Source organism: Astyanax mexicanus, chromosome 16, assembly GCF_023375975.1.
Source record: "Astyanax mexicanus isolate ESR-SI-001 chromosome 16, AstMex3_surface, whole genome shotgun sequence".
NCBI lineage: Eukaryota > Metazoa > Chordata > Actinopteri > Characiformes > Acestrorhamphidae > Astyanax > Astyanax mexicanus.
Genome location: NC_064423.1, coordinates 4,710,901 through 4,730,742, shown reverse-complemented (window position 1 = coordinate 4,730,742; position 19,842 = coordinate 4,710,901). Strand labels below are relative to the sequence as shown.

Here is a 19,842-nt window from a genome sequence, read left to right as displayed (position 1 = left end):
GTGTAAGACTGGTGGAGGAGAACATGATGCCAAGATGCATGAAAACTGTGAAAAGGGTTATTCCACCAAATATTGATTTCTGAACTCATAAAACTTTATGAACTTTTTTTGTTATTTCAGCCATTTTTCATTTTCTGCAAATAAATGCACTAAATGACGATATTTTATTTGGAATTTGGGAGAAATGTTGCCTGTAGTTAATAGAATAAAATATATATATAAATGATAGTAGTATATTCTTTAAATTAATGACTAAAATACTGAAAACCTGAATTATTGTGATATATTTTAGGGCCACATCGCTCATTCATACTCCAAGGCATTTATAACAGCAAAAGAGTTCTGTGAGAAGTGATGATTTTTCATAAATTAATTTATTTTGGCCATAAATATGTGTGATCTTCTCTAAGATACATTATCCTCTGTTTTTCAGAGCCATCCATGTATTTACCTGTGACTCCAATCATGAACAAACACAGGAAATCTCTGAACCTGCTGGAGGTCCCGCACCCTCAGAACCACCCTCCTCACCCACAGAAGGTCACTAGAAAGACCCTGATCTCCACACTTCACCCAAATACTGACTCCTCATCCTGGACCTGTTTTACTTTTTTTATGACTATATATATTTTTTAATTTTTGGTTTGTTTGTTTTATAGACTTCGAGTGTTGACCTGCACTTACCCCGCGATGCTCAAGGCAACACCGACTTCGCTGCTCTGGTCAGTCACCTGAAGGAATGCCCAACGTTACAGGACCAGGCCGACATCCTCTACATCCTCTATGCTATGAAGTAGGAGCTCACCTCACACGTATTTAGGGCTGCAGCTATCGATTATTTTAGTAATCGACTACTCTACTGAAAAATCGATTTGATTAATCGAGTAATCGGACAAAACATAAAATAAGAGATTTTTTATAAAATAAGAAATTTCACTTAATAATGCATATAAATACTTCCACAATATTTCCACATTGCAAACACAAATAGAAATGAATAAAACACAAAATATACACAAATACCACAAGTAATAATTTAATAATTAATGATTTAATAAATTAAGTTAAATTATTCTCAACTTAGGATTTCTTGTAAATATTAAATATAGGGCATTAATCAATAATAAAGCATAAACATTGTCTTTATGTTGTGCATCTTAGACAATACAGTAAGTTCATGGCTGTGTATTTTCCGGCCAGAGTAACTTTATCTCGCGAGCTTTAAAATGTATTTATTTTTAAACTCCACAGCTCTGTGTTTACTGATTACATAAAGCCTGTATTAAGTGAAGAACTTGTCTCCATTGTAATAAACTAACCACACACACATTATACAGTATTAATAATAATCAGTGCTCAACAGCGCTTTCGTTCTGTTATTAAGGTACATTGATGTTAATCTCACTGATTTATTATGTTAAATTAACCTGCTCACCGCTTCAAAAACCTCCGCCTCCTCCACTTCCTGCTTCCTGTTTGTGGGTGACCTAGCGATAAGAGCGTAATTTTCACATTAAAAGTCTGCCCAAAAATTGGTGCTCTGCATTTTGCAATTATATTTATATCAGTGGTGTCGAATAAAATACTACTATATAATTGTATGTTTGAAGGGAGATAAAGCTGTAACGTGGGGTGCTGGAATAAAAAAATGTGTGGTAAATTGCATAGAGGAAACTTTTTTTTTTTACTTTATTATAAAACATCTCAGCTTGGTTGTAAGGATTTCTGAATTAGAACTTAATTTTCAGAATACAAGAATCTCAGGAAGTGTTTGGTATTGCACACATGCTCACAATGGGGGGGGATGAACATTTAAATGGCCTGTGAATAAGTAATGGCCAGTATTCAGTAATGTGTACACTGTCCCTTTAAGAGACTTTTATGCTAAACGTGCCATGTTTCTCCTGCCACAAAGCTAACTATAGGCATTCAGCCAGAAAAAAATCCACGTGTTGGCCAGGGGCGGGGCTAAATATGGCGGAAGTTGGATTCAAACTTGGTGGTGTTATTTACTTGCTTTAAAAAAATAATTATATATTGATCAATAATTGTTTAGAGTTATTATAGTTTTTCTCAGTCTATTTGGTACATTTCTTACATCAGGATTTACATTGGCATCACAACAAGTGCATTTCTCAAACAGTGCAAACAGCAAAACTCAGTCTGTGTGTCATTGCCTCTGAACAAGGCACTCAAAATACTGTTATGTTATGTCATGTTGTCAACAGTGTATAGTGTAAGTATATTCTGATGGAAACAAACTTTTGATTCAAATCAAATCAATTAAAACTGTATGTGTTACACACAAAATACAAACTTACACAAAACATAGTTAATCATGACTGTATGTGGGAGACTGACAGCAAGAAATTAGACTGTAATCAAACATTTTTCGAGTAATATTCTTTTACTGGATTGTTTGCACTGCGATTTGTTGTCCAAAAATTGAGAAATTCAGGAAACACCGACAGCTGTTTGGCAGCACTCTGTACATACCAAAAAGAAAAAAACTACAAAATTATAAACTTACGTTACACTGAATATCATCCCCTGCAATGCTTTTGAACGATCGGAGACACGGTTGTTCTTCCAATATTTGGCTGCACCTGGCGACCAGCTCCAGCCATTATAAGACCAGGATTTGACCAACTTTACCAACAAAGTTTTATAGAAGTGTATAAATGATGCCTGAGAGATTATGATAAACTGTTCAGCACTTTTGCATATAATGACCTCGGCAATGACCTAAAGCCTAAATGTTTTGGAGGGTAAGACAATTGCATAGATATTCAGTACAACACAGCTGAAAATTGTACATTAGAATGAATGACAAACACATTTGTAAAAGGCCAAAAACAATGAGAAATGCAATTGTGATGTGGAGATTGAATGAACTGTTTTAAGAACTTCAATTCTGATCTGAAAAATGTACCAAACCAATTGAGAAAAACTGTAAACAGTGTAATCATGACATGTTAATGTCTTAATTAAGGAATGTTTAATTCTCTTTTCTTTGTGTGTGTGTGTGTGTGTTTGTGTGTGTGTGTGGTGGTTAGGGGTGCAGACTGGATGGTTAATATATCCGGGCAGTGTGGAGCTACAGTGCGCTCTCTGCTGGAGGAGCTCTATATTAAAGCTGGGGCGAGTAAAGAGTGGGGGCTCATTCGCTATATCTCAGGCATTCTGAAGAAGAGAGTGGAGGTCTTGGCTGAGGTGAGAAAACATATTTTTATTTTTATTAAGGGAATATTTCAGACTTACTTACTGGTACCACTTTAAAATAAGACTACCTTTAATAAATGGTTTACAATTAGTTTATTAATGGTTACTAACTAGGTTGTAAATGCCTTAAAAGTCATTAATAATCAGTTATAACATAGAAAGGGCAACAATACAGAGAGCTGTGGGTTCACTATTTAACAAACAACAGGTAATTGTTGCCCTTTCTATGTATGTGTTATAACTCATTATTAATGATTTCTAAGTCTTTTACAACCTAATTAGTAACCATTAATAAACTAATTGTAAACCATTTATAAACCCTTTATAAAGGTAGTCTTATTTTAAAGTGGTATCCTTTCTTTTAATGTAATCTACATTAAGCATGTGTATCACACAGATTACAGAGTAACACAGGCAATAAATTCACTGTTTCACTTTTTGTTGTTTTGTTTTTTGTTATTGTTATTAATGTGTCAATTAATAATTAAAAAGATTATTCACAACAATATTCTGTATTCTGTACAATAACAAGTTTAATCACACTTGTTCTTCTTAATGCGCATGTTTTTTAAAGTGGATATTTATAAATTTAAGAAATGTGGTAGAAATAGGAATATTAGTGGTGTTAATTATAATACTAGTATAGTACTAGTTGTATGTTTTAGTGGAGATAAAACTGTAACATGGGGCGCTGGAATAAAGATTGCATGATAAATTGGATAGAGAATTTTTTTTTTACTTTATTACTTTATTTTTTACTTAAAGCAGCACTAGGTAGGATTTCCTTGATTTTTGATCTTTTTAAAGAAGTAAAATTACAGCTTGAAACTCACTGCAGCGCTGCATTGAGGTGTAATAGGAGGAATAGCGGTGCTCTCGTGTCTGTGCCGGAGCTCCTCTGAGCTCAAACCAGACCAAGTTTTCCTAGATGGCCGCGACCAACGCTCGCGAGAACTGCGACCTGCTTTCCGACCTTTAGTTCTAACAGTTCTACAAGGACTACTGGTTCATTCTTTACAAACTAACATACAGACACTCTGACAGAAGCTGGAAAGAGACCCAATATGTCTGTGAAAGCCAGAAAACGAGAAAGAGAAACTAATCCGCCTGAAACGTTTATTACACTCTACAACTGTAGGGGGAGCCCACGAGCACAAAATCTCAATCCTACCTAGTGGAGCTTTAATTTGCTGAGTATAAAAGAGCGTTTTCACGCCTGTAATTGTTTTTTTATGATCCAGATCAGTTGATGAATTTGTTTATTTGGAGCGTTTTTTTCTCCCTTTGTTTGGTTTGGTTTGGTTTCACACAGACATAAACCAAAACGCACCAAAATGTGCACCAATAAACCAAGCAAACACATTGTCTCCTCTGATTGGTCAGAGCTGTCTGGCACAGGAGCAAGAAAGTACATATAGTGAGAAGATTCTGTGTTCCAGCGTGTTTATCTGTATATCTATGCAGAGTGAAGCTGATTTAACACAGAAGACTGAAAATTTGCTGCTTTGCATTCAAATAGTGTTTTTTTTTTTTTTTTTTTATGGGCTGTGCAGCGCTTATGTAGTAAGCAGTGTTTCTTCATAGCAGTATATTTTCTGGCTAATATATCAGATTAAACTGCGCCTCATCAGCAGTTAAGCTCAATTAAAAAGAAGTATATTTGATAGCTGGATCAGATCGAGACCAGAAAAACATCTACGAGATGGACAGGGGGCAGGGGCAGATTTTAGCGGCAGTTGGGCTTGAACTTTGTGATGTAATTAACTTGCATTAAAAAAACAATAGCACATTACTGATATCAAATTTATATGCATTATATTTGTTTATGTGCATACATATGTTGTTTTTATGTGCATGTGAAAACACTGATGATTGAAAATGATGATTTATTCTCAGGCCTGCACTGATCTGATATCCCATCATAAGCAGCTGACTGTGGGTCTTCCTCCAGAACCCAGGGAGAAAGTCATCACAGCGTGAGTGCGCCCTTCCACACTGATCCAGAATCAACATCGTGAAAATAACAGACTTAAAGGCCTTAAAGGAGACTTAAAGGAGCATTATATATTTTATGTACCCTAGGCATAGTCTAGTGCAGGGGTATTTAATTAGAATTCCGTACGGTCCAGTTGGAGAACATTTCGTCGAGGCGAAGCGGCAGCAAAAAGTTGAGATATTTTCAACTTTATGCAAATGAGAAGCGAGTTTCGCTGGGCGGTAGCCAATCAGCGCCACGCGGACAGGGCTTCAGCACCACACCCACCACAGGCTGAACTACAGAGTGAGAAAACGGAGAGAGGAGGAGAAGCTGATTACAGCTTTTTCAGGCTTTTTTGAGCTTTAAGAGACCCCTTTATAAGATAACAGAGATGGAAGAGCAACTGGTCCTGAACTGGATGTTTTAGCAGAGTTCACCGGCCGATTATAAAAAAATAACAGCGTCTCGTTCATACAGAGCACTGAACAACAACTCTGCACATGCTTGCTGGAGGAAGATAAACTGCTGCTCTTTCAGGCGACACACCCCAAAGCGGTGAGAGAAAGGCGGAGAAAGCGATTGGGAGCGATGCCGCATCGCTGCAGTGTGAACAAGAGAAGTTACGCCGCTTTAAATGAACTCTGTCAAATTTAAATCCTTCTTTTGTAGTTTATCGGTTTGGGTCTGCATTGGACAACGGACCGCGGTCCGCCTATTAGTGACCCCTGGTCTAGTGTAAAAATTCTGTTATATTCCACATGCTTTCTTTACTTCAAATGTCAGTTCTATCTCAGCTTGTCCAGAAATGCTTGTGTAAAGCATGTCCTTAAATCTTAAACCATTGAAATTCTTTTGTTGTTATTTCTGGGTTAAGTTGACTAGAGCAGTGCAGTCTAATGTAAACCTATATTGAAGTGCATTATATACAAATATTGAACTAGTCATTTTCCATTGTGTTACATGTTAATTAGAGTTAATTAAGAAAATGAATAAAAAAAAGATATTTTAACGCCGGATAAAATTGCGTTCATTTGTTTAAACAGCATGGGCTTGTTATGACACTTTATAAGTAAAGTAAATTGTTTAATTAAGCGCCAGTGTTTGTTTGCATGACATCCTCCACTAAAAGATAAAAGCTAAAAGCTAGATTTATTTAATTTATTTTATTTCATCTATGAATATGTTCATGGTTTTCATTGTCATTTTTCCTTTTTAGTCCTCTTCCACCTGAAGAACTGAATAAATTGATCTTTGAAGCCAGTGGCCAGGATATAAGCATTGCAGTGCTCACACAGGTACAGCCCAGAATATGAAATAACCATATTTTTGCATTCACAAAATTTGACTTTTCTAGAATTTTCTATCTTCTATTTGTTTTATTTTTCTGATTACATATATTATCTGTATTTTCTGTTGTAAAACCTCAAAATATTTATCTCATGAACCGTATGCTTCCCATTTCAGGAGATCATGGTGTATCTGGCCATGTATGTGCGTTCTCAGCCGTCACTGTTTGGAGACATGCTGCGTCTGCGGATCGGTCTCATCATGCAGGTGATGGCTACTGAGCTGGCCCGGAGTCTTCACTGCTCAGGTGACGATGGGAAAGTTCACTGTTCTTAGTTGGGGTGGATTTAAAGAGTGGATTTTTTTACATGACCCGATATTGATTCATATAAACCAGAGATCAGTCTTTTAACTAGCATATTTTTCAGTGTCCTCTCTATGTGCATCTCAAAAAGTTAGAATAATATTGAAAAGCTACTGTATTTCAGTAATTCACTTCAAAATGTTTACAACTCATTTATATTAATCTATTTATTTAAGCATTAATTTCTTTTATTAAAAGCACAAAAATCCTTATATTATATAAGACCAATTGATACTTTTTGGCAGTGTGTGCAGTGTGCCAAGTCCTGCTGGAAAATGAAATCCACATCTCCATAAAAGTTGTCCCTTGATTTCCAAATGAAATGTAAAATTTACTGATTATCAGTGATGGTTTGGAGAGACATGTCATCTGCTGGTGTTGATCCACTGTGTTTTATTATCAAGTCTAAAGTCAGTGCAGTTTTGTTTTCCCACAAAATCTTACAGCACTTCATATCTTACAGCTTCCCTCTGCTAATAACAACTTTTATGGAGATTTCATGGATTTCATTTTTCAGCAGGACTTGGCACACTGCCAAAAGTACCAGTTGCTCTCATATAATATTCAAATTTTCTGAGATACTGATTTTTGGCTTTTCATTGGCTGTAAGCCCTAATCATCAACAAAAAAAAAGAAATAAATGCTTGCAATAGATCACTCTGCGTGTAATATATCTATACAATATATGAGTTTCACTTTTTATATAAATTCAGAACTTTTTTTAGGATGTTTTCTGTCAATTACATTGTTTGTATGTGTGTTAGAAGCACAGCCAAGTGCATGTAATGTTTGCATTACATGTTACTGTTGTGTTTTGTGTTACTTCATTTTTCTGTATGATTTCTCATATTTTTTCAGGTGAGGAGGCGTCAGAGGGGCTGATGAACCTCAGTCCATCTGATATGAAGAATCTGCTGCATCACATCCTGAGTGGGAAAGAGTTTGGAGTGGAGAGGAGCAGTGAGTCTCATTAACTGAAACACACTGATTGTCAAGCATTTATTCAGTTATTCAACTAATATTAATTAGAAAAAAAACAAGGGAGTATAATTACATTCTGTAAAGAAATTATTAGAAGTTTTATTTTGTGCATTTACAGGGGTTGGACAATGAAACTGAAACACTTGTCATTTTAGTGTGGGAGGTTTCATGGCTAAATTGGAGCAGCCTGGTGGCCAATCTTCATTAATTGCACATTGCACAGGTAAGAGCAGAGTGTAAAGGTTCAATTAGCAGAGTAAGAGCACAGCTTTACTCAAAATATTGCAATGCACACAACGGTATCCAGGGTAATGTCAGCATACCACCAAGAAGGACCAACCACATCCAACAGGATTAACTGTGGACGCTGTAAGAGGAAGCTGTCTGAAAGGGATGTTCGGGTGCTAACCCGGATTGGATCCTAAAAACATAAAACCACGGCTGCTCAAATCACGACAGAATTCAATGTGCACCTCAACTCTCCTGTTTCCACCAGAACTGTCCGTCACCACAATAAATTATTGTGATCTAAAACCAGGTGTTTCAGTTTCATTGTCCAACCCCTGTACATTGACCACACTAGTACAAATAAAGTTTTTTTAGTATATTTTTTTACAAAAATATTTCACATGAAATGTTTAATTTTTCCACAATTAGGCTGATTTTAATACTGACAAATTTTTAGAAGTAGGTGTCATGCTTCCATGTAAAAAATGTTTCTCTACAGAAATGTGTTACTCAAATATTGTTATATGTGTATGTGAATAGTATTTGTGTTTTTTTATCATCTTCTTTGTGTGTGTTGTGTGTAAGTGCGTCCTCTTGAGTCTTCCACCACCAGCCCAGCTATCTCCATCCATGAACTGGGACACACAGGTGCTACTAAAACAGAGCGCACAGGTATCCGGAAGCTGAAGAGTGAAATCAAACAGGTAAGAGAGAGAGATTTATTATTAAATTAAAAATGAATTATTATTAATTAATTATTATTATTAAATTAAGTTAATGGAGAAATCTGGTGAAACTTGATAACGGCTACGAAATTTTGTTGAGTAGTCCACCTCCATTCACCCCCAGCATTCCTAAATACAGTGCTTTTATGTGAAAGTGTGTTTTCACACTAAATGACTGGTTATGCCGTTATCGCGAGTCCTTCAGTTGTTGAAACTTTCACACTACAGGACTGATCAGAGACACGGGGTCACCAGAAACACATTTCATCATAAGAACTCACCTGAACTAAACACACGAGAACTAGTGATGCCATGCCAGAGAATCTCTAAAGAGGAGAATACGCACTTAAAGTGAGTCCAACATGAACGAGTTCATATGAAGCAAATGAGTAAAATCAGAGTTTATAAATGATTAGTCTGATCAGTTTTATACAAAAATATGTACTTATGTCCTCAACAGAGAACTACATCAAATGTTATAGTACTGCAGACATAATTTTTTTTTATAGCTTATAGCAACATTATCCAGTTAAAAGCCTTTTAAACATGCTCTACCTGTATCTCCAGGATCAGCTCGCCAACCAATCAGCTCACAGAAGCAGTAATGCTAGTGCTTCACAGTGTAAAACCTTTTTTTTTTTTCTGTAGATAAACTGAAAAATACAGATACTGGCTTTCTTTTCATTTTTAGTAAAATCATTTTTTCGACTTTCGAAAATTAAAGAAATATTTAGAACAAGTAGTTTATTATTATTTATATTTTAAATGTATTAGCATTTAGCTCCATTCACTCCATTAATATAGGACTTATTTGCGGGCTCTCTCTAAAATTTAACGATCAGGTTCTGATTATTTTGCATGGGCTAAAAGTGCTAAATTTGAGAAAGCTGGTGGAGAACAGAGTTGGGCTGTAGAACAAAAGTTTTTACTCATTATCAGGTTTCACTACAACCCAAGTCCATTTCACACTGGATTTCTCCTCTGAAGCTAAGTGTATAATGTGTTTTGCTAAGTGTACAATGTAACAGCGACTCTGTTTTGCTTCCAGCTTGACGACTCCAGGCCGATAAGCGTGGGTTGAGTTTGTAAAAGTGATTAAGTTTGGGCATGCGTGTTCTAGATACTGCAGAGCTTACATACGTACTAAATCAGTGTATTTTCATTCATGCCTGTAACATTAATCAGATACACCAGGGTTTCAGACTCCAGCTGTGGGGAGTCTGCATGATCCAGCATTTCCATTTTACTTTAATTTAATCTTTTTCAATAATTTGTAACCTAATTGTCACGTCAAACCGGAGAAATGCAGGACTGTGGCCTACCCAGACCTGAGTGTGAAATCCTGGAGTAGACCACACTGAATTCTAGGCCTGCACAGTGTTGTTTTAGCTGCGTCATCAAAATGATCACATGCACAAAAATCACATCACAAGACTGTTGGGGTTTAATGTTATGGAAAGATATGGAAGGTAATGCAGCTCAGCAGCATTGCTGTGGTATATGTGTTCGTTTCTAGCTGTTGCTAGGTGGTTGCTGAGGTGTTTCTATGGTATTGATGTGGGTTGTTAAGTGATTGCTATAGTAATGCTATTGCATTGGTGTTTGTTGTGTTGTGGCTAGGTGGTTGCTAAGGTGTTTCTGTGGTATTTGTGTTGGTTGCTAATTCATTGCTAAGGTGTTGCTAATAGTATATGTGTTTGTTATGAAGGTGTGGCTAGGAGTTTTGCTATGGTATGGTATGGGTGGTGGTTGTTAATGTGTTGCTGAGGTGTTTATGTGGTATAGATGTGGGTTGCTAAGTGATAGCTATGGTGATGCTATTGCATTGGTGTTTGTTTTGTTGTGGCTATGTGTTTGCTAAGGTGTTTCTGTGGTATTTGTGTTGGTTGCTAAGTCATTGCTAAGGTGTTGCTAATATTATATGTGTTTGTTATGAAGGTGTGGCCAGGAGTTTGGATATGGTATGGGTGGTGGTTGTTAATGTGTTGCTGAGGTGTTTCTGTGGTATAGATGTGGGTTGCTAAGTGATAGCTATGGTGATGCTATTGCATTGGTGTTTGTTTTGTTGTGGCTATGTGTTTGCTAAGGTGTTTCTGTGGTATTGGTGTTGGTTGCTATTCGTTGCTAAGGTGTTTCTAATAGTACACGTGTTTGTTATGAAGGTGTGGCTAGGAGTTTGGAAATGGTATGGGTGGTGGTTGCTGAGGTGTTGCTGAGGTGTTTCTATGGTACTGATGTGGGTTGCTAAGTGATTGCTATAGTGATGCTATTGCATTGGTGTTTGTTGTGTTGTGGCTAGGTGGTTGCTAAGGTGTTTCTGTGGTATTGGTGTTGGTTGCTAATTTGTTGCTAAGGTGTTGCTAATAGTATACGTGTTTGTTATGAAGGTGTGACTAGAAGTTTGGATATGGTATGGGTGGCAGTTGCTAATGTGTTGCTGAGGTGTTTCTATGGTATTGATGTGGGTTGTTAAGTGATTGCTATAGTAATGCTATTGCATTGGTGTTTGTTGTGTTGTGGCTAGGTGGTTGCTGAGGTGTTTCTGTGGTATTGATGTGGGTTGCTAAGTAATTACTATAGTGATGCTATTGCATTGGTGTTTGTTGTGTTGTAGCTAGGTGGTTGCTAAGGTGTTTCTGTGGTATTGGTGTTGGTTGCTAATTCATTGCTAAGGTGTTGCTAATAGTATATGTGTTTGTTATGAAGGTGTGGCTAGGAGTTTTGCTATGGTATGGTATGGGTGGTGGTTGTTAATGTGTTGCTGAGGTGTTTCTGTGGTATAGATGTGGGTTGCTAAGTGATAGCTATGGTGATGCTATTGCATTGGTGTTTGTTTTGTTGTGGCTATGTGTTTGCTAAGGTGTTTCTGTGGTATTGGTGTTGGTTGCTATTCGTTGCTAAGGTGTTTCTAATAGTATACGTGTTTGTTATGAAGGTGTGGCTAGGAGTTTGGATATGGTATGGGTGGTGGTTGCTAAGGTGTTCCTAGGTGATTTTCTAAGATGTTTCTATGGTATATGTGTTGGTTTGCTAAGGTGTGGCAAGGTGTTTGCTAATGTGTTTCTATGGTATTGGTTGCTGATTGCTAAGGTGTTGCTGAGGTGTTTCTATAGTATTGGTTCTGGTTGTGAAGGTAAGTGTTTGCTAAGATGTTTTTATGGTGTTGGTGTTTGTTGCTAAGGTGTTCCCATATGTTGGCTAAGGTGTTTCTGTGGTATTGGTTTCGGTTGCTAAGGCGTTGCTACAGTTTTGGTATTTTTGCTAAGGTGTTCCTAGGTGATTGCTAAGGTGTTTCAATAGTTTTGGTTCTGGTTGTGAAGGTATTTCTAGGTGTTTACTAAGGTGTTTCTATGGTATTGGTGTTGGATGCTATGGTGTTCCTATGTGATTGCTAATATGTTTTTATGGTATTGGTTCCTAAGGTGTTGCTACAGTATTGATGTTTGTTGCTAACGTGTTCCTGTTTGTTTGATACGGTGCTTCTAAGGTATTAGTATTGGTTGCTAAGGTGTTCCTGTTTGTTTGATAAGGTGCTTCTAAGGTATTAGTATTGGTTGCTAAGGTGTTGCTGAGGTGTGTCTATGGGGTTGGTTACTGAGTTGTGTGTATGTGTTTGCTACGGTGTTTTTATCGCATTGTTGTTGGTTGCTAAGGTGTTTCTGTGTTTTGTTTCTTAGCTATTGATATGGTGAAGTGCATTAATAAAGTGATCAAGTAATGTTGAATAATTGACTCCTGATATATATATATATATATATTTTTTTTTTTCCAATATTGTGCAGCCCTATTGATTTTCACTGTTTTTATCATGATCCACCTTTACTACCCATTTCAGTTCATGAACATGGCGGTTTTCTCTTCTCTACCAGCGTTTTGAATGTTTTGCAGTGTTGCAGTGTGACTCGCTCATCCAGAACTTCCCCTCGTCCACTTATAGATTGACCTTTCACCCCTCAGAAGCCCCGTGTTTAACATAACCCGCTCTAAATATCTAATTTCAATTTGAAATTCTAGTAGTGTGGACGGACAAGTCCAGTTCTGAAAGGTTTCTGAAGAGGAGGAGCTTTCACATTCCAACAGCATTTATTCATAACCCGTCTCTGTCCTCTTCTACCCATCCGTTCTACTCTTTCTCTCATAGATCGCTAGTGGCAGTCATTCCATCAACAGCAATGTCACATCCCCCCGCTCCACGGTAATCCCGTTACCCACCATGCCTTTCTCTCTCTCGCCTCGTTCTGATTCTAATCACTGAGCGAAGTGAAGTATGGAGTGTGTAATACTGCACTGATCTTCATGTTGGTGCTCTTTGTGTGGATTCACAGACACGATGCAGCACAGTCAGCATGAGCTCACAGCATCACAGTGCCTTTCTCTTTTCTCTCTCTCTTTTCTCTTTTCTCTTTTTCTGCTTCTGTTTTTTTAACAGAACACTTGCATGATTGTATTTATGTTCGCACACTAATGCCTGTTGCTTTTGCTATTGGGTGCACATGCAGTGGGATAACAATTTAATGGAAACATCAGGTCACTTCATATGATCTATTAGTTTCACAGCTGTGTGTCTTTTTCTTTTTTTACATCAATTTATAGCTTATTTATTGGTGTTTGATATTAATTGGATTTTATTGTCACTGTTTGGAAGGGCCATAATAGCCACAGCTTGCTACCTATACACTTCAAAAATTAAAGATGTAAAAATTAAAGACTGTAGAAGAACCGTCTTTTAGTTCCATAATATAAACAGTATATACTGTAGCTTTTGTGCCAAAAACAACAAGGCCCAAGGCTAAATATTGGACACAGTTTTTAATATATATTTTTAATTACATTTTGCATAGTTAAAAATAAATAGCCTAAATGAATTTATAAAATAGCAGTGCTATTCTAATTATGAATTTACCTCAGCAGTGCTATTATAATAATGAATTTACTTCAGCAGTTCTATTCTAATTATGAATTTACCTTTGCAGTGCTGTTTAAATGATGAATTTATTTCAGCAGTGCTATTCAATTCCTGAATTTATTTGAGCAGTGTTATTCTAATCATGAATTTACCTTAACAGTGCTATTCAAATCATAAATATACCTTAGCAGTGCTATTCAAATCATAAATTTACCTCAGCAGTGCTATTCTATTACCTCAGAAGTGATGTTCTAGTTACACATTTACCTTAGCGGTGCTATTCTAATCATGAACTGATCTCAGCAGTGCTGTTCTAATGATGAATTTACCTCAGCAGTGCTATTCTGTTCATGAACTTACATTAACGTGCTATTCGAATTATTAATTTACCTCAGAAATGCTATTCTAATCATAACATTACTTAATCATTGCTACTCTAGTTACACATTCTTTAGCAGTACCTTAGCAGTGCTATTCTAATCATAAATTTACCTCAACATTGATATTTTAATTATTAATTTACCTCAGCAGTACTTGTCTAGTTACACATTTACCTTAGCAGTGCAATTCTGATCATGAGTTTGCTCCATCATTGCTACTATAGTTACACATTTATAGTTACACCAAATAATTTTGGTTGCCAAATATTCAGTGTATCTCTTAGAAGAACCTTTTAAAATTGGTGCAATACAAGTGCAGGTTCTTTAGATTTTTTATTTTTTTTTAACACTCACACATCTTTAATTCATACATGGTTTTTTGAAAGACGAAAAAGAGGTACATCTGTATCACCTTTGATTTATTTGTACCTTAATTTATTTATTTACATATATATCACAGTTAAAGCTAAAGAAGCACCTTTATTTTTTAAGAGTGTATCTGTATCAGTGGCTGCAACTGCTTTGGGGTCATTTGGTGACTAATGCACGTCTTTTAAATATATTAACATGATTGTTTATTTTAAAATATTGTAGAATTAATGTGTAATTTGTTTGAGACATTTTATTACTGAGGTTTACTTTTACTTACTTTTACTTTTATATCAGATGTTTCCGTTAGTTTGTCTTCCTGTTAAAATAAAATGTCACATATATGTACTAATTTTAGTGTGTTTTTGTGTGTTTTTGCTGTGTGTGCGTTTCTGCTTGTCTCGTGCAGAGGTGCAGCAGTCCTTCCACCCCCAGTGGGATCCTGTCTCCCACAGGTACAGGTGACTCGCGGCTGCAGTGGGAGGAGAGGCAGGGTCAGTGGTTGAGGAGACGTCGTCTGGATGGAGCCATCAACAGAGTGCCCATGGGCTTCTACCAGAAGGTGTGGAAGATCCTGCAGAAGTGCCACGGCCTCTCCATCGCAGGATATGTACTGCCCTCCTCCACCACACGAGAGGTAGGGTCAAACTCCATTCATTCAACAGTCTCCCCCCAACCTTAAACATGGAGCCATCAGTTACAAAAAAGAACTAAACATAGAAAACAGTGATACCTATGAATGATATTAAATACAGTAAATAAGTAATAATAATAATAATAATCATAAAAATCTGTGCGTACATCACGACTGCATGTCATCTGGTAAAAGTAGATATGTAAATTGAATTGAATTGAATAAAAACAAATTAAAGTACCGGTAAGGCACATTTTTATTTGGTAGATGTGAGATTTAAGTATTTAGGAGATCAGGTCTTGATTCTAGAAATATAATAAATTAACTCCAAATGTTATAAAAAATATAATTTTTTTTTTGTCAGAATATCTTCTGGTACAGAACAGAATTTAATTGTTATTGCCGAGAGTTTAATTAGTCCAGGTGATGCAGGAGCAGGATACATGTAGAAAAATCCCGCAAATTAATAAATAGTATATAAAATTATAATAATCACACAATCATTTCCAATTAATGATCATTAACATCAACAATAATAATAATAGCAATGCCTATATTCATTCATTTAATTAAATTAATATATATTTTTTTTTTATTCCTAAATCAATCCCTTTATCCAGTGTAGATTTCTAAATCCACCACTACTACAAGGTTCTTGATCAGGCTGCAATCAATGCTTAAATCTTAATAAATGCATTCAGCACTGAGAATAACTCATAAGAATAAGAAATGTATTTGTAAAGCTCTATCTGCACGGGATTAGTTTCTCAGGGGGACGTCTGTAAAACATATTTTTACACTTTTACTCTTCCAGTGATAAAACTTCTGCATCCAGACTACAATTGAAAAAACTGCAGGAACATTTTTTTTTTTTAATGGCTTTCTCAGTCACATGACATAACGTTCAGTAGCTCCATTTCCACTCGCTGTTGGGGTTTTTTTACGCGGATCTCCGTGGAAACTTGTGCCCAAAGTGTAATTACGGTGCACAGCAGTGAACAAATAGCTATTTTATTAAACGCGAGGAGACGAAACTCAGAGATGTGCGTCTGGACAGGACTAAAATTACCGGAGGACCACAGAGTTCAGAGAAAAACAGTAGATAATTCAGCCTGTAATTTTTTATCTCAGAGGACATCTGAGAAAAACACGTACATGATCGTTCTGAACGGGAATAAAATCACAGAGGATAAAAACCCCTCATAAAAGAGAAAATTACCCCAGAACCCCCTGAGAATTCCATCTGGACAAACGAAGGATTGGCATTTAAGGAAAACTGCAAAGAAAAAAGAAAGCAGTTTTAAGTTAATAGCCAATGCAAGCAACTAAAAAAATGTTACAAGATATTACTGCTAAATATCAAAGCGGAGGATGGACCGACAGACACACACACACACCGATAGGACAATTTTAGCATCTCCAATTCACCTGTCTGCATGTTTTTGGACTGTGGTAATTATTGGGACAGCGCAATCCAGCACTATATTGCTGTTTTACTTTATACATTAGTTAATTTTAAGGACTACATTTAATGAATTCAAGTCACATTAGGACTGTGGTTGGGAGTGGCAGAAATGTGTATGTAGGGGGGCGGGCGTGGGATTAAAAGAAGTGATTTTTGGCGGGAGCGGGCAGTAACGGGACTAAAACAAGTGGGATTGGGCAGGAGCCCTGTGCTGTATTACTTTGCAAGTGCCTGAGAAACTCAAACATGGATATTTAATTTAGAGCTGTTGAAATTCAGGTGTTGTCAGTCAGCTTTAAACAACACTAACAAAAAGTAAAAATAGAAAACTCATTGATTTGGAATTTGCTATTATTTAATCTAAAAATGCCCTGATTCACTGACCTGTGTGTCTGTATGTGTGTGTTGTAGATGACAGAAGGGGAGATTAAGTTTGCTGTACACGTGGAGTCTGTGCTCAACCATGTTCCTCAGCCCGAGTACAGACAGCTGCTGGTGGAGGCCGTCATGGTGCTGACCCTAGTGGCCGATATGGAGATTCCCAGCATTGGAGGAATCATTCACATTGACCGTGTGGTTCATATGGCAAATGATCTCTTCTTTCAGGACCAGGTTTGCATTTATAGTATTTCTATCAGTGCTTCTTTTTACATGTACAGTACCGTATTTTTCGGACTATAAGGCGCACCGTATCAAAGAACGCCTATTTTCTGCTATTTTTCCATACATAGGGCGCATCGCATTATAAGGCGCGTTAAGTGACACTAGAAAGGGTGCCTATATCAAAGTGAACAGGGGTGGCGCCATGTTTCCCTTCCCCCACCGGGGGTGGTCGCTTGCCGGTGGAGCGTCTCAGTATACAAATCTAGCTATTTCAAAGTCAAACGAGTGCTGGATATTAATCTACACAGATTCCTCTCCTGAAAACTGTTTATTTGGGTGAGTAACGTGCTTCAGTTTATTTACAGTAAGCTTAGATTTCCAGATGTCCACTAAGGCTTGCTGCACCAGCGTTAGCATAGCTATCCGCTAGCACGCTAGCTAGTCACCTAAACTAGTAAAGTTAACCCAAACTTAAACGACAGCGTTACACTGAGTAATCCTGCGTGTTCTGGTAAGACAGTGAGATATTATCTAGCGATTCGTCCCCCGTAGCTTGTTTTAACACGGTAAACAAGCAGATTACAGGCTGATAAAACTCACCTCTGAGAGAGTTAGCGCTTAGCATCTAGCTAATGCTAGCCAGGCAAAGCAGCACAGACTTACAGGCCGATAACTCACCTCTGAACGGTGAACGCTTAGCGATTAGCATCTAACTCTAATAATACTGCTCCAGCAGTATTAAAAGTGCTAAATTTAGAAAATACTGATCTCTGAACAGTGAAAAAGCTAGCTAGCTAAGCGGTTAGCATCTAGCTAATGCTATTTATTGCTGCTCCAGCCTCGGAGCGGCACGGCTCTGCACGGAGTGTGTGTTTACTGCTCCTTACACCTGACGGGTAAAATTTAGATAATACTGATCTCTGAACAGTGAATAAGCTAGCTAATGCTATTTGCTGCTCCAGCCTCGGAGCTGCACGGCTCTGGACTCTGTATAGCACTGAAACTCTGTATAACGCTGCACGGAGTGTGTGTTTACTGCTCCTTACAACCTGACGAGTAAAATTTAGATAATACTGATCTCAGTGAATAAGCTAGCTAGCTTAGCGGTTAGCATCTAGCTAATGCTATTGCTGCTCAGCCTCGGAGCTGCACGGCTCTGGACTCTGTATAGCACTGAAACTCTCTATAACGCTGCACGGAGTGTGTGTTTACTGCTCCTTACAACCTGACGAGTAAAATCCATACAAAAGGCGCACCGTATTATAAGACGCACTGTCAATTTTTGTGAAAATTAAAAGTTTTTAAGTGCGCCTTATAGTACGAAAAATACGGTACATTCATGGCCTGTTTCCTGGACAGGGTTTAAACCTAGTTGTAGATAAAAAATACAATCAAAATGCTGTGTAGTCCAGGACTGATCCTAAATTAATCACATTTTTTGCCTCTTTAAAAAGGAGAAGTGTACTGAAGCCCCCTGCCGCAGAATTTTATGCAATGTAAATATTGATATCTTAGCATGTGTGATTCAGGGGTCGGCAAATGTGGTCTGCAAGCATGAAACGTCTGGCCTGTGAGGTTGTGTGAACTATAATGAACAATAATGAAGAGAAAACAGTATGAAGAGATGAAGAGAGCTCTGGTGAGCTTTTGTTTACATTTCTCTCCTGTCTCTCTGTTGCACTGATTTAAAGAAGAAGTACAGTAAAAAAAAAAAAAACAGTAAAGTGGAGAAGAGAGAAAAATAAATTAATCCAGCCAATGGGAAGTTAGACAACTTGGTTTTAGAGTTAAAAACAGTATTCACAATTTGTACATCAGCACAAACTCCAGAAACTGCTTTATTTCTTTAGCAACTAATTAATGTGAGCAGAGCAAACATGAACTTAAACTTGCCGTTTTCTGACTGTCAGCTCTGTCCCTTAATTCCTGCACTGTATATAGCAGGGCTCTGACACTCACATTTGTTTTACTGTATTCATTTTACATTTGTTTACATTTCCAGCTCATTCAAATCATTGTTTGTGTGCAATATGTTTAACGTGCAATATTTCTCACCTTTTCATCTACTATTTGTTTGCTGTTTTTTCACTGTTAGTCCTTGTGCAATAATACTGCTCTCAACCTACCATAATCATATCTCCTCTGACCTTATCTTAGCTGTATTTTTTTGTATTTTTTATATTTTTTAATATTTTTCTGTAATCTTGTGTATATATAGACTTATTATTATTTGTTTGTATATTTGCCTGACCTGTTTCTCTGTCCTTTCCTCTGTGCTGCTGTAACATTGCAATTGCTATACCTTATCTCATCTCATCTCATCTCATTTTATCATATATCATCTCATATATCATATCAGATCATATATCATATCATATATCTGATATGATATCATATATCTGATATGATATCATATGATATATGATATGATAGATCATATGATATATCATCTCATCTCATATATCATATAATTTATCATCTCATATATCATATTGTATATTATATATCATATCGTATCGTATATCAAATATCGTATATAATATGATATTGTATATCATATATCATATCGTATAGCATATATTATATTGTATATTATATATCATATCGTGTATCGTATATAATATATCATATCGTATATCATGTATATCATACATCAAATCATATGTCATATCATATATTATATATCACATCTTATATCAT

At 36.7% G+C, this 19,842-nt stretch overlaps 2 protein-coding genes across 5 annotated transcripts in view; one reads left to right on the top strand and one right to left on the bottom strand.

The window, feature by feature from the left end:
- ncbp2 (nuclear cap binding protein subunit 2) overlaps positions 1-19,842 on the bottom strand; it is a 231,614-nt gene that overhangs the window by 28,949 nt on the left and 182,823 nt on the right. The gene's annotated exons all lie outside the window — the stretch shown is intronic.
- The window catches only part of phka2 (phosphorylase kinase, alpha 2 (liver)), a 43,774-nt gene that overhangs the window by 22,535 nt on the left and 1,397 nt on the right, over positions 1-19,842 (top strand). Inside the window, exons 20-31 of one of the 4 annotated variants that reach the window (XM_022669549.2) lie at positions 434-540; positions 660-793; positions 3,057-3,213; positions 5,119-5,198; positions 6,417-6,495; positions 6,665-6,794; positions 7,710-7,811; positions 8,646-8,764; positions 9,834-9,857; positions 12,927-12,980; positions 14,850-15,077; positions 16,951-17,151. In XM_022669549.2, the coding sequence (XP_022525270.1) occupies positions 434-540; positions 660-793; positions 3,057-3,213; positions 5,119-5,198; positions 6,417-6,495; positions 6,665-6,794; positions 7,710-7,811; positions 8,646-8,764; positions 9,834-9,857; positions 12,927-12,980; positions 14,850-15,077; positions 16,951-17,151 (1,415 nt within the window). The remainder of the gene's footprint in view (positions 1-433; positions 541-659; positions 794-3,056; positions 3,214-5,118; positions 5,199-6,416; positions 6,496-6,664; positions 6,795-7,709; positions 7,812-8,645; positions 8,765-9,833; positions 9,858-12,926; positions 12,981-14,849; positions 15,078-16,950; positions 17,152-19,842) is intronic. The other 3 variants (XM_022669550.2, XM_022669551.2, XM_022669552.2) reach the window with 3 other exon arrangements.